The sequence below is a fragment of the Eriocheir sinensis genome, chromosome 15 (assembly GCF_024679095.1).
Source record: "Eriocheir sinensis breed Jianghai 21 chromosome 15, ASM2467909v1, whole genome shotgun sequence".
NCBI classification, from domain to species: Eukaryota; Metazoa; Arthropoda; class Malacostraca; order Decapoda; family Varunidae; genus Eriocheir; species Eriocheir sinensis.
Window position 1 is genome coordinate 11,837,322 of NC_066523.1, and position 14,297 is coordinate 11,851,618.

The window sequence follows — 14,297 nt, forward strand, 5'->3', positions numbered from 1 at the left end:
AGAAACCGGTAAATACGAGGCTCTGAGTACGATAGTCTGGCAATGGTGAAGCTGGGAAGAGTGGTGGTGCCGGCAGGGAAGGTGTGAGATAGGTGGTGATGGTGCCGGCAGGGTAGGTGCAGGGAAGGTGTGAGATGGGTGGGGAGGTAGTGGTGCCGGCAGGGTAGGCGCAGGGAAGGTGTGAGATGGGTGGGGTAGTGGTGCCGGCAGGGTAGGCGCAGGGAAGGTGTGAGATGGGTGGGGTAGTGGTGCCGGCAGGGTAGGTGCAGGGAAGGTGTGAGATGGGTGGGGTGGTGGTGGAGTCGGCAGGGTAGGTGCAGGGAAGGTGTGAGATGGGTGGGGAGGTAGTGGTGCCGGCAGGGTAGGTGCAGGGAAGGTGTGAGATGGGTGGGGAGGTAGTGGTGCCGGCAGGGTAGGCGCAGGGAAGGTGTGAGATGGGTGGGGTAGTGGTGCCGGCAGGGTAGGTGGAAGGAAGGTATGAGTTGGGTGGGGTGGTGGTGGTGCCGGCAGGGTAGGTGCAGGGAAGGTGTGAGATGGGTGGGGAGGTAGTGGTGCCGGCAGGGTAGTGCAAGGAAGGTATGAGTTGGGTGGGGTGGTGGTGGTGTCGGCAGGGTAGTGCAAGGAGGGTATGAGTTGGGTGGGGTGGTGGTGGTGGCAGGGTAGGTGCAAGGAAGGTATGGTTGGGTGGGTGGTAGTGGTGTCGGCAGGGTAGGTGCAAGGAAGGTATGAGTTGGGTGGGGTGGTAGTGGTGTCGGCAGGGTAGTTCAAGGAAAGTATGAATTGGGTGGGGTGGTGGTGGTGTCGGCAGGGTAGTGCAAGGAGGGTATGAGTTGGGTGGGGTGGTGGTGGTGTCGGCAGGGTAGGTGCAAGGAAGGTATGAGTTGGGTGGGGTGGTGGTGGTGTCGGCAGGGTAGTGCAAGGAGGGTATGAGTTGGGTGGGGTGGTGGTGGTGTCGGCAGGGTAGGTGCACGGAGGGTGTGAGATGGGTGGGGTGGTGGTGGTGGCAGGGTAGGCGCAGGGAAGGTGTGAGATGGGTGGGGTAGTGGTGCCGGCAGGGTAGGTGGAAGGAAGGTATGAGTTGAGTGGGGTGGTGGTGGAGTCGGCAGGGTAGGTGCAAGGAAGGTATGAGTTGGGTGGGGGGTGGTGGGGGTGGTGGTGGTGTCGGCAGGGTAGGTGCAAGGAAGGTATGAGTTGGGTGGGGTGGTAGTGGTGTCGGCAGGGTAGGTGGAAGGAAGGTATGAGTTGGGTGGGGTGGTAGTGGTGTCGGCAGGGTAGGTGGAAGGAAGGTATGAGTTGGGTGGGGTGGTGGTGGTGTCGGCAGGGTAGGTGGAAGGAAGGTATGAGTTGGGTGGGGTGGTGGTGGTGTCGGCAGGGTGCAGGGTAGGTGGAAGGAAGGTATGAGTTGGGTGGGGTGGTGGTGGTGTCAGGGTAGGTGGAAGGAAGGTATGCGTTGGGTGGGGTGGGGGTGGTGTCGGCAGGGTAGGTGGAAGGAAGGTATGAGTTGGGTGGGGTGGTGGTGGTGTCGGCAGGGTAGGTGGAAGGAAGGTATGAGTTGGGTGGGGTAGTGGTGCCGGCAGGGTAGGTGCAAGGAAGGTATGAGTTGGGTGGGGTGGTGGTGGTGTCGGCAGGGTAGGCGCAGGGAAGGTGTGAGATGGGTGGGGAGGTAGTGGTGTCGGCAGGGTAGGTGCAAGGAAGGTATGAGTTGGGTGGGGGGTGGTGGTGGTGCCGGCAGGGTAGGCGTCGGGAGGGTGTGACATGGATGGGGTGGTGGTGGTGCCGGCAGGGTAGGCGTCGGGAGGGTGTGACATGGATGGGGTGGTGGTGGTGTCGTCTCCCTGCTTCTTGTGTGTAGGTTATTGTGCTCCTATTGGCAGTGTTAAAAGCAAATGTGGACAGGAGTATATATACGGTCATTTCAAGATGTAGGTTTAGGAAATCTCGCTTGTTTTTATCGTGTGGTGTATACATGTGTAAGCTGATTTTTATTTTCAACGATTGGTTCTCTATAAGGATAAGTTTTAGGGGTTGCCATTGACACATTGATACATTTTTAAGGGGTTTCTACTACTACTACAACTACTACTACTGCTACTACTATTTGCGGGTGCTTCAATTTATTTCACACTCGAACGCATAGACTTGAGATTCGACGCTGCACGAGACAATATGGTAACTTGTGTTTTACTGTTTTTACTTTTTGTGTGAACTAGCAAAAAATAAGATTGTAATGTGTTTTTTATCGGGTGGTCAATAACCTATCTTCCACCAATCCTGCCCCACCCGGTCCGCCGCGCCCTCCGCTCCGCCGTTCAGCATGCACCACACAGGCGGCACCAGGAATGCTGAGCGGCGGGGCCAGGGGTACCGCACCGTTCTAGCGCGGAGGGAGAGCGGTGCCAAGTTTTGCGTCGGGCCGGCCCACCCAAGCAAGCAAGAGCCGCGGGCATGATTCCAGTTCAGTGTACGGAGAAGGGCAACTACAAGAGGAAATTCTTCGACTGGACAGCCTTTACCCATGTTGATAAGGGGTCGCTGTTTGGAGGTTGTGGCTCGGGGATAAAGACCGGATGCCCTTCGTGACGGCACGCGGCGGCACTGGTGCTAAAAGGGGAAATTATGTATGTATTTTAATGGATTGCATGTATGGTCGAGTCACATAATAGACAAGTTGACCCTAAGACCCGCGGAGATAAGTTGAGTTCAGTATGCGGGGAAACGACGATTAAATTTTCTCCATGGTTAGGGAGACAAAAGGTCAAAATATATAAATAAATAGATAGATAGATAAATAAAAGATTAAAAAAACGTCCGTACCACGATGCTTCCATAAAGTGTGACTGAAAAAGTTGCCCCAAAGAAGGATATGGTTCAGCTCCTGAGGTCTTTTGATCCTCTGTTGCAAGGGCTCAAGTCGCAGGAATGCAAATAAAATTTCATACATTTTGAAACATTATCAGAAGATGGAATATATTAGAGCCACAAGTTTACGCTGAGCCTAACCATATGATAGCTATGCGACGGAAAAAAAAGAAGAAAAAAAACGATAGGGGAAATTACGTATATTCTGAATACGTAGGCAGATGACATACTGACAAACTTCAGAGTGAGGGACCTTTGGAAAATAATCTAAATCAATCTCATTCATAAATTGTAGGGGGAGACATGAGTCAGGTCCAGTGTTGCGAGGAAAAGACGAATGCAGGATAAGTAAATTAAACCTATTTTAACACCCATTCAATTATATTTTCTTTTAAAGGAGCAGTGCTTAGCGGCTTTTTCCCCCTTGAACTATTTCCGTTACCGTAAAAAAAAAAAAAAAGACGATATACAGCACGGGCTCCAACTATGGTCCAGAATGAGGGGACCACTGAGCAGGAAACGCGCTAAATCAATATCATTTATAAATAATTTTAAGGCGGACTTGATCCCAGCTCAATATCCGGGGAAAGGCCGAACGTATAGGGAGGTTTACTTGCACTGTAGACGGGATAAGATAGAGCCACACGCTGTGACCGAGAATGAAGTGACCACTGGAAAGTACCCTAAACATATCTATATAGTGTAGGCATTGGTGGTGATCTAATGAGACAGTGAAACCTATACCTATACTTGAGCTATCACTGAATGAGAGGGATAGCGTGCTTGCATATGAGCGTCAGATATAAGTAGTAATGATATGTTTATAATGCCGCACCCTGCTACGTTTATCAAGGGCGTGAGGAAGGGTGGAAACAGGTAATTGGAGCAGCATTGTAACGCCACACACATCTCGACTATGCTGTTGATGGGTGATGGGAACAGGTAGTGCACACTCGCATATCATCATTAGATAAGGGTTATCAATACATGTTTTAAAATGTTTCACACCGCAGCGTTTAACGAGGTGGCCTGGCTAGGTGAAAGTAGGTAATGGAGGACAGCACTGCAACGCCACACTCATGCACGCTGGCCATGCTGGTGAGGGGAAGGAGAGGAGAGCGGCACGGGAGGGGTGCTCGAGTCCGCGGAGGCTGGTTGAGTCTATCGGCTTGCACCTTCCCCTCCCCCCTGACTAGATAAGGGTAATAGATTCATGATTTTAATTGTGTGTGTGGGGGAGGGGGGGGGGAGGGGTTTTGTGTGTGTGTGTGTGTGTGTGTTCCCCTTTTCTAATCCATGTTTCTTCTTTATATTCCTCTAATGTTTGTATGTACGTATGTATGTATGTATGTATGTATGTATGTAAACCCGTATTCTCAGACGCTTTCGGCTTTCACAACAAATATTTCCAAAGGTCACAAGGGAGATCAGTCGGGTTCACACGAGTCTTTTTTATGTTCATGATCCAGAAGCCTTGTCAAATTATCACTAAGCTCAAAAACTACCTGTGGAAATACTCATACTCTCTACGAAAGCCTTACGAAATGTGTGCGTGTGTGTGTGTGTGTGTGTGTGTGTGTGTGTGTGTGTGTGTGTGTGTGTGTGTGTGTGTGTAAGCCCCGAAGTATTTGAGAATGTGGGCCTAAATGTTTCCCACCACAACACGTTTAACAAGGTGCTCAGGCAGAATGAAAACACGTGCTGGAGGGAAGCAATACAAGAGCAACACAAACACCCACACTGGCCATGCTGGTGAAGACTGACGTGGACAGTAGATAGACAGATAGACATAACTTAAATGTCTTACAACACGACAATGAGAAAGCTAATGGGGCGGAGTGAATACAGAACAAATGGTGGAGAACATCAGCGCAACATCACCCAGAGTGGCCATGTTGATGAGGGGTGATGAGGACGGTGAGTCACGGGGGTGAGTGGGGGGAGGGGAGTCTATCGCTTGTCCCTCCCTTGACGAGATTAGCGGCGGTGACGTCACGGCTCACTCACGGAACTCGGTGGTGGTCGCGCCTCTCCTGTCACCCTCCTCCTCCCACCTAGTCCCAATCCACCATCCTCTGTCAACCTGTCACTGCCCACCTGTGCTGCTCCCTTTGTCCTACTGTCTTTGAATGTCTACAGATGGTGATGGAGCTAAACTAAACCAAGTAGGCAGAGGAACTTTCACGACTGGACACACAAAAACATATGCTCTCTCTCTCTCTCTCTCTCTCTCTCTCTCTCTCTCTCTCTCTCTCTCTCTCTCTCTCTCTCTCTCTCTCTCTCTCTCCATATTCCCACATAGCTATTAATCATCTACGGGCCATATACCAACACATTCACAACCACCGTCGCAACTCTAGTAGGGCAAGACGGGCAACCTTGACTCTGGCAAGACTCGACGCCCTTTACGAGCATGACCAAACGATGATCAATCTTCCCCCCTCCCCTACACCCGCCACCCGCGGGACATCATGCAGACGTCAGGCAGCCATGCACATCCAAGGGTCTAAATCTGTATTTAAACCTTACGAAGACTTTCTCCCTCAGCAGCATGTGGGAGAACATGTAGACGTCAGTCATCCAGCCACGTAGACTGTCACAGCCGCGTCAACAGACACATGCACATACGAGGCGGCTGGAGGAGGAGGGGCGTAAGAAATGAGGTCAGTTATTCTAGTTTGCACAGGGAAGGCCAGGTAACACATCCCAGGAAGAACAAGAAACAAATTGCAAGGGAAAACCGAAGTTGTATTTAATGTACTGAGGGTCACTTTTTCCCTTGTGACTTAAATCTTGTTTTCATCCCGGGAGGTGTAGCCGGCCTTTCCCAATGCAAAACAGAAAACCATGGCTCCTGTCCCTTACGCCACTTCTCATCCGGGCGCCTCATACGTGAGCTATATCATATATGAAAGGTAAAGTCATATATGTACTCACTGTCCCGTCACGGAGCCCTCCTGGTAGGCCCGGCGCCACATGTGTCCCTGGAGGGTCTTGAGGGGTCCCACTTTCCTGTCGCCGTCCATCATGGCCTCCACGTTGGCCACCAAGGCCGCGATCACCTCCTTCCGGTCATCAGTGCTCGGCAGCGGCTGGCTCCCAGACACGCCCGCTGTCACATCCTCCTCGATCTAAAGGCGAAGCATAATGGTTTGTTGGGTAAGGCAGAGTAATTTGTTGTGGTATGAATGTATGAACTACGGCGTTGTTTTGGCCTTGTTCGTGCCTCTGAGCAGACCCTGGAACATTCACTGATAGAGAGAAAAGAAACACATGTACACGTACAGCCTGCAGTGATGGGCACGATTCCGCTAATCCACAAACCGCTAATTATCGAAGCTAACTTTTTCGTTATCTGATCAGCGTTTTCGCTAATTTTGGAAACAGAGGACCAATTAGCTTTCGCTAAATGTAGTTCCTTCTCCGCTAACTTAAATTCCACTAAAAAATTCATACAGGTGTGTTCTTGTCTGTTGTGGGCAGACACAGCACCAGTTGAGCCGCATGGCGCAATAATTCCGGGAATTCCACTTTTGGGTATTTTTTATTTATTTATTTATTATTATTATTATTATTATTATTATTATTATTTTTTTTTTTTTTTTTTTTTTTTTTTTTTTTTGTATTTCGTTGGGGATATACCCCAAGGGAGGAACGCGGTGCATGCCGCGTAACCACCCAGACGGTAATTTACATCCTAAAGTAGGGTAATTGGACATTTACTAGGGAAAGTTTTTGGGGTAATGCATTGAATATTATTTGTTTATTTGTTTACACCTTTATCATTTGATTTTGGCATGCTATACCTTTCTAGAGAGCTCCATATCAAAGCTACAACATATTGAAATTTCATTTTACTGGGTCTGTTTTTAAGGGTTTAAGAGCCAAAATACTAAACCGAAGCTAATTCCATATAAAAAAAGGTTGCGGTTAGCGGTGGCTTCCACTAATTTCTTTATCAGTTTAGCGGTTTAGCGTAAGCGAAGCTAACTTTTTTAGTTAGTGGATTATCAGTTTGCGAAGCTAACTTTTCGGTTAGCGGTGCCCACCACTGCGTAGAGGTATATACGTATATACCACCGTTTCTATCATCTGTCTGTCCATTTATCTATCACTGAGTAAATTTGTTCACATACACCTATCACTTTAAGTACATGTCAGTGGATGTATATACAGTTTTCTATATTTCAGTCGATTAGTTACTCTGCATATCTACCAATATAACTTACGTCATTGTACGCCATTGCACTAGACTCTTTAAGTATGTGTGTGTGTGTGTGTGTGTGTGTGTGTGTGTGTGTGTGTGTGTGTGTGTGTGATTTTAAAGCCCGCTTTTACTCTCTGGAGCCATTGCACTAGACTCTTTAAGTGAAGTTCTTATACATTTATTCATCCATCTTTATGTATCATCTCGACAAAGTGATCTTAAGCCGATGACAGGCAGGGACGTGAAGTCCGCCAACTATATATCAACCAATCAGTCTGTCTACCTTCCTATCCATTAATCTACTAATACATCTGTCCCTCTACCAGACTAATCATCCATCTCACAGCCCACGTATCTGCTTATCTCTCTATTATTAAGTCCGTGAAGCTGTGAGCACATCACAGTCTGGCTGCAGTAGTAAGGACGCAGCGCCGCCAAGCATACACTCGCTCCAGGGTCGTGGCCGCCGCCGCTGCACTTGATATTCATTGATGCTCCAAGGCGAGGTGGCACTTGGCGGACTTCACGTCCCTGCCTGTCATCGGCTCAAGATCACTTTGTCGAGATGATACATAAAGATGGATGAATAAATGTATAAGAATTTGTAGAAGACTTCTGTAGTTCAAATTGGGGACAATTGTAGATGATTTAGTAACGATTCACCACGGGTTGTCTCTTTATTTTCCTTCCCGATTTTCGGCTCCAGGTCACGGTTGAGATAGAAAATAATTAAATAAATCATAAATTTTTTAATACATCTTTAAATCGATTTAAGTATGAAAAAAGCATAATTGAAATCAAGATGAATCTACAAATGCAAATGCAATACAGGAGAAGGGTGAAGACAGGTCCCGATGGTGGAGTAATGAGTAGTGAACACGTGCAGCAAAATTGGCTGTACTATACTCTCTTGTAATGATGCTGTACCGTCAGTCATCACTGAACCATCGTCTCATGTGATCAGGCAAAACTTCAAGCACGGAAAGCTGTTATCTTATAACAACGTACGTGGGTGTGTTAAAGCATGATCCCAGCACTTCTTGGAATACACAGTAACATCATTCAGTCTAATGATCCACACCTGACTGCGCCTCCGTAGCTAAGTGGTTTCTGTGACCGCCTACCACTCCTCGGGGAATCGGTTCGAGTCCGATTAGGTGCCTTCGGCGCACAGCCCACCCTGCTATGGCTCCTGTTCATCCTTGCTTTCGGGTTGGTCGATGAATAGGTACCTGGGGAAATTTGGAAATAGTAAATTGTGGGAATCCGGACGGCATAGGGCCATGTGTCCCCGGGCAAGTGGATAGGAGTCCACCACAGGCTCAAAAGGTCAAGGAGACGTAAATGAGCACCGATGCAACGCGCAGCAATATCGCATGCTCCCCACTTTACCTACGAGTGTTACTCTATTACGCAGACATTGTAGACTAGTCTGGGTTACAAATTTTTCCCATCCCAGCCTGTCCTCCATATTGTAATTGTAAAATATGATAGGTTATAAAAGGAGCTTCATTAGTTTTATTTGTGAGATGAATGTGGAAGAGAGGCTGGAGGAGAAGAAAACTTTTGCTCTTGAGTTTACTTACTCGATGTAATTTGTATTAGCAGTGCTTTGGTAAATAAAAAGACAAATGAAAAATTCTTTGTCAAGTGTTGAGCCACAGTAATGTGTTACATAACATTAAGCTACTTTTTTTTTGGAGGAACTCATTGGTACATTAAAACTAATTTAATTCACAGTAGCATAAAGGGCACATTCTTTTTATGACAAAAACAATGACTAAATAAATAAATAAATAAATACACACACACACACACACACACACACACACACACAAGCGGCGGCTGAGTGGATAGCGTGACGGCCCCGCGTTCAGAGATGGGATTTTTCAGCCGCCGCCGAGTGGCCTAAGACTACCCACATGCTGTCCAGAAGACCACCTATCAACCCGGACTCTAGATTCTAGGATTAAAGTTGAGCTCCGGAGGGCAGCATGAACCAATGCAAGACGGCGCCACTATAAACATTTGCTTGCGCCACAACGGGCTGGGCCATACTATCAGGCCCCTCCAAAACAAGCCTACAGGCGACATAGGCGAAGATGTAAACACACACACACACACACACACTCATATATATATATATATATATATATATATATATATATATATATATATATATATATATATATATATATATATATATATATATATTTATATTTATATATATATATTTTAACAAAGGATGGGGGAGCGTGAGGATTTCTCGGAAGTCAAAACAGGGCATCAAGTGAAGAAGTCTGAGAACCACTGATTTAAGAGGTAGTCTTTGTACATCACTAGGGACCAGTCGCAGCTCTCTGAGGCCCGTACCAAGAGTCGTGAAGGTCGAGCTGCGTACCTTCCCTTCGACAATGTAATCACGGCCTCAGACCGTGCCGTCAATCCTTACCACAAGTCGCTCGGAAAAGTAAATGCACATACACACACTGCAACCTTCTTTTCACCTACCAGATCTAATGCACGCACACACATACAAACACACAGTGCTATTCATGGAGGTATAATACCTCCATGGTGCTATTACAGCCATAATATTGTCCGTTTCATTCCGTCTGTCCACTCATGAACGTTGATGTGGCACCTGCGCATTGTGAGTTTGTGATTGCGTGAAGATCATTTGAATGTTTGCGTATACAAAAAATTCTCAAACCATCGTATATGAATTGCAAACAGAAGATTTACGTCCCTAATATACCATACAAGGACACGAAGAAACAACTTGTATATCAAACAGTATAGTTTGATCATACTCGAAAGATCTATAGCCTTTCAAATACTCATATTTCATCTCATTAAGGGATATAAAGTGGCATACGACTCTGCAAGTGTCTATACAAAAGGAATTTTGATGTTGCATGTATAAATAACATGGGTAGCCAAATATTCGAAATAGCCTAGCTAGCATCGCATTCAACAGTTATTATTTATTATTTCATGTTTTTTCCATTATAAATCGTTATTTATATGCAGTAAATTATTAAGATACCCTTTGTTTGCACTTTCAGACACAGATGTCTTAACTGAAATGAGAAAGAATTTGAAAAACCATAGATCGTTGGAGAATGTGAGCCACGAAGGTTCCCGCCTGCTGGCTGGTTTCTCTGTGCTTTGAAGGCGCGTGCTGTTGTTGTAAACAAGACAAATATATTCGCTGCAACTATAATATATGACTTTCCAATTAGGGAAAATATTTTCTCAGATTGTTTTAACTGAACCGTAACTATTTGCCACGCCAAATTTGGAAAATAAACATTTTCCTCGAAGGTCTGCGGGAAGACACGGGGTAGACCGTGCCTTCCCTTCGTCTCTCCCGCAGACCTTCGTTCCAAAAATGCTAGTGATCTTCGTCGCTAAACCTTTGTGACTCTTGGTACGGGCCTGAGCCTCTCTCTTCCCCTTGTCCAGGACCCGGCCGATACACGTACTAGACTAGTCAGCGAGGCGAAACTCGCAGAGCGTGAATAAACTGTAGTGTAGATACTAGTTCTGGGGGAGTATTTCACGTTTTTTTCTTCTTTTTAGCTTTAACGCATATATTAATGCAAACTAGAAGATAAACATTCATTTATGCATTTTCATAATAATGATGATAATAATAATAATAATAATAATAATAATAATAATAATAATAATAATAATAATAATAATAATAATAATAATAATTATTATTATTATTATTATTATTATTATTATTATTAATTCCGTTATTAAAAATGATAATATTTTTTGGGGGGGGCACGTGACCAGGTGGCTCCCTCCCCCCCTTCTGGATCCGCTACTGTGTGTGTGTGTGTGTGTGTGTAAGAGAGAGAGAGAGAGAGAGAGAGAGAGACTATTGACTATCGTGTTGTTATTGCACCCTAGGAGGTACGACGCAATACAATGGAGCAAAGATAAAGAATAAGCAGATAAAAATGTTATCAGAAACCGGGCGGATTTTACACGATTCTCTCTCTCTCTCTCTCTCTCTCTCTCTCTCTCACACACACACACACACACACACACACTTATATATCACAGGCTGTTAGACATAACACTGAATAATTTAAATCGCGATCGCCGGTGACCTTGCTGACAAACAAGATCACACGTCCCCGCAGCTTTGCCCAACTCTTCCCCCCGGCGTGCAGGTGAGAACGCGGACCCTCTCACCTGCTTGTATGTAGCTACTCAGAGGCTACACCAACAAGTTTACTCCCACTCCGGCACATTTTACTGATACGATTCCTACCCCGTAAAATGGAGTATCTAAGGCATGTTTGATCCTGGTACACTAGAAATAACGACTTTTGGTGAAGTTTACATGCCACTACTCTTTTTCAAACCTTTCACTCAGCTTTTTGCTTCAACAAACACAACTTAGATTATTTTATTACACCGATGGTAGCAGTTCTGGCGAGGGTAAACGCCCAACTATGAGTCTTTCCAACCAGAAAAAGGAAAGTGCGAGTTTGATTTACTCCATCTGGGTATAGATAATGCGGCTACATATCCTTACACCCTGATAATGAGTTTGGGAAATATTATTTTTCCTTGAACGTAGTGGAAAAAACAAAGAACTTCACCACATCAAATGTCAGGCTCAAAATGTCACATATCTGAAATCAAGGAGCGAGTTCTAATAGATTCCCTACGCAGTACTATGCTTGGTTAAATAAGTATTTAATATTTTGAAAATCAATTTATAAGAGGGATATAAGAAGACTATAAGAAGCCAGACGGTCTCTTCATGGCAGCTCGTGAGGGTGGGTTATTCATCAGTATACTTCCCCCATCCATAATTACATATAATCTCCATTTTAATCTTTTGATAATGTTTGCCTCGACAGCTCGACTACATATCTGCTCAGTTCGTCCAACTCATTCACCAACCTCTTCGTTAACCAGTTCTTGCCTATTTCCTTCCTGAACCTACATTTATCCAATATGTAAATACCCACTGCGGTGTTCTTACAACTGTTTTAAATATAACTACTTCATCTAAATCACCCTTATTGATCCTCTTGGACCAGTTAAAAAAAATTAATCAAATCACTTCATGTTTTTGTCTTTTCAAAGAATGAAGATTAATTTTTTTTCTTTTTTCTGCACTGTAAGGTCCTTGAATGATTTTTGTCAAGCTCCTTCGTACTGATTCACGGGAAGCTATAACCTTTCTGTAACAGGGGCAGGAAACTGAACAGCATAATGCAGGTGAGACCTGACCTAATGATAATTTCTGCTCTACGGTTGAGTTATCATAACTAACCTTACCTAACCTGGCCACACACACCCATCCGCCTTGCTCAAGGGAGGGCAGTAACCGATAGAAACATATAATGCAAGAGGAAAAAAATAACATTTTCCTAGTTTTTGTGTGGCAAGCATCACATATAATAGATTCATGTTTTTTACGTGAAAACTAATCGAGTTAAATTTGAAAGATGAAACCTAGATCCAAGTGGAATAGGTTTGGCTACATTAACACATACTGCAATGAAAATGAACTTAAACAAGTACCAATCACATATTATTGCCTGCGGCAAGTAACACAGACGGGTTCATGGTTCGTACGAGAAAATAGATAAAACCATATTAATACTTACTGCAGCGAAAACTAACTCGTACGAAAACCAACCACATTTTTTTTTTCATGTGACAAGTAACACAAACGAGAGATTATTGGTTTCTGCGAAGGTAGGCTTCGCTATAGAAACATATACTGCAGTAAAAAGAAATATAACTCGTACGAAAACCAACCTTTTTTATTTCCTTCGTGTGCCAGGTAACACAGACGAGATTCATGGTTCTTACGAGAAAATCAGTCCATTGTTGCCGCGTAGTGAATTTAACTGCAGTGGACTCGCGGTCTAAACAGGTATGCGGGTACGGACGATTACGTAAGAATTGCTAGTCAGTGAAGTAAAAACATATACATAAGTGAAAACAATAACATCTTCCTAATGCCGCCGCTAACCTGTAAAGGGACGGCGCTGATCTTAATTACTGTTATTACCAAAATTGTTCCACGGCGCTACTCAATGACCTTCACATATACGTCAGTCTCTCTCTCTCTCTCTATCTCTATCTCTCTCTCTCTCTCTGCGGCGAAAATGAGAGAGAGAGAGAGAGAGAGAGAGAGAGAGAGAGAGACTTTTATAGCCTCCACATGACGCCTAAGTTGAGGATAACAGAGATAACGACGAAGACTGTAGCGGACAAGACCTACACATGATACAACTGTCTTATCAAACCAAAAAATCGTAAGAGTATTAACGGCGACTGTGAAGTAATTAATTTGTTATGACTTTTGTTTTGTTATGATTTTTCTTGTTTTATTTTTAAGAGCAGGATAATGTGTAGTGGTGGTGGTGGTGGAATGCTGAGTGGATTTTTCTGTATCTGGTTATCATATCATTAATAAAGAATGGCTGTCTGATAAAAGTTCTCGATTATCTTGTTTTGTGTCGGCAATAATAGTAACAGTAAAGATAATAATAAAAAATAATAATAATAAAATATAATAAAAAAATAATATTGATAACAACAACAACAATAAGCAGTAACAAAAACAAAGCAGGCTGAAGGGCAATTTTTTTATAGCTATTGGTTTCACTTTCAGTTTTACTTTCGCCGTTTATTAATATCGCTCTTTAAATGTTAAACTCAAAAAGTAACTTTAACCTATAAAAAACGACATTCTTAAAAATAATAACTGCATGGCTGATTACAATTTATGATAATGTTCTCCTTTTTATCAATCCGTCTGTCTTTGTCTGTCTGTCTTTTTTTTGTCTGTGCATCTCTCTCTCTCTCTCTCTCTCTCTCTCTCTCTCTCTCTCTCTCTCTCTCTCTCTCTCTCTCTCTCTCTCTCTCTCTCAAGGAAAAGGCATATCCCTCACCTTTTCCACCGTCATCCCCCCGCCATTGTCCCAAGGTGCCTGAAAATACTCATTAATACAGAGACCAATGTGCACTCACATACAAAAGAATAATGACGGGAGACATTTTCTGGGAGCCATTAAGGTCGAAACAATGGGTGGGTTATGGAGGAGTATAGGAGAGAAGGAGGAGGGAGGGTGAGATGGAAGGAGATGGAGAGGAGTCAGGAAGGTGGATGGGGAGACACTTGAACCCTTTGAGGAGGAGGAGGAGGAGGAGGAGGCAAGAGAAATAAAAGAAGAGGAGA

At 44.6% G+C, this 14,297-nt stretch overlaps 1 protein-coding gene across 2 annotated transcripts in view; it reads right to left on the reverse strand.

The window, feature by feature from the left end:
* LOC126998911 (enolase-phosphatase E1-like) overlaps positions 1-14,297 on the reverse strand; it is a 51,243-nt gene that overhangs the window by 27,254 nt on the left and 9,692 nt on the right. For both annotated transcript variants that reach the window (XM_050861152.1, XM_050861151.1), the window contains exon 3: positions 5,797-5,990. In XM_050861152.1, the coding sequence (XP_050717109.1) occupies positions 5,797-5,990 (194 nt within the window). The remainder of the gene's footprint in view (positions 1-5,796; positions 5,991-14,297) is intronic.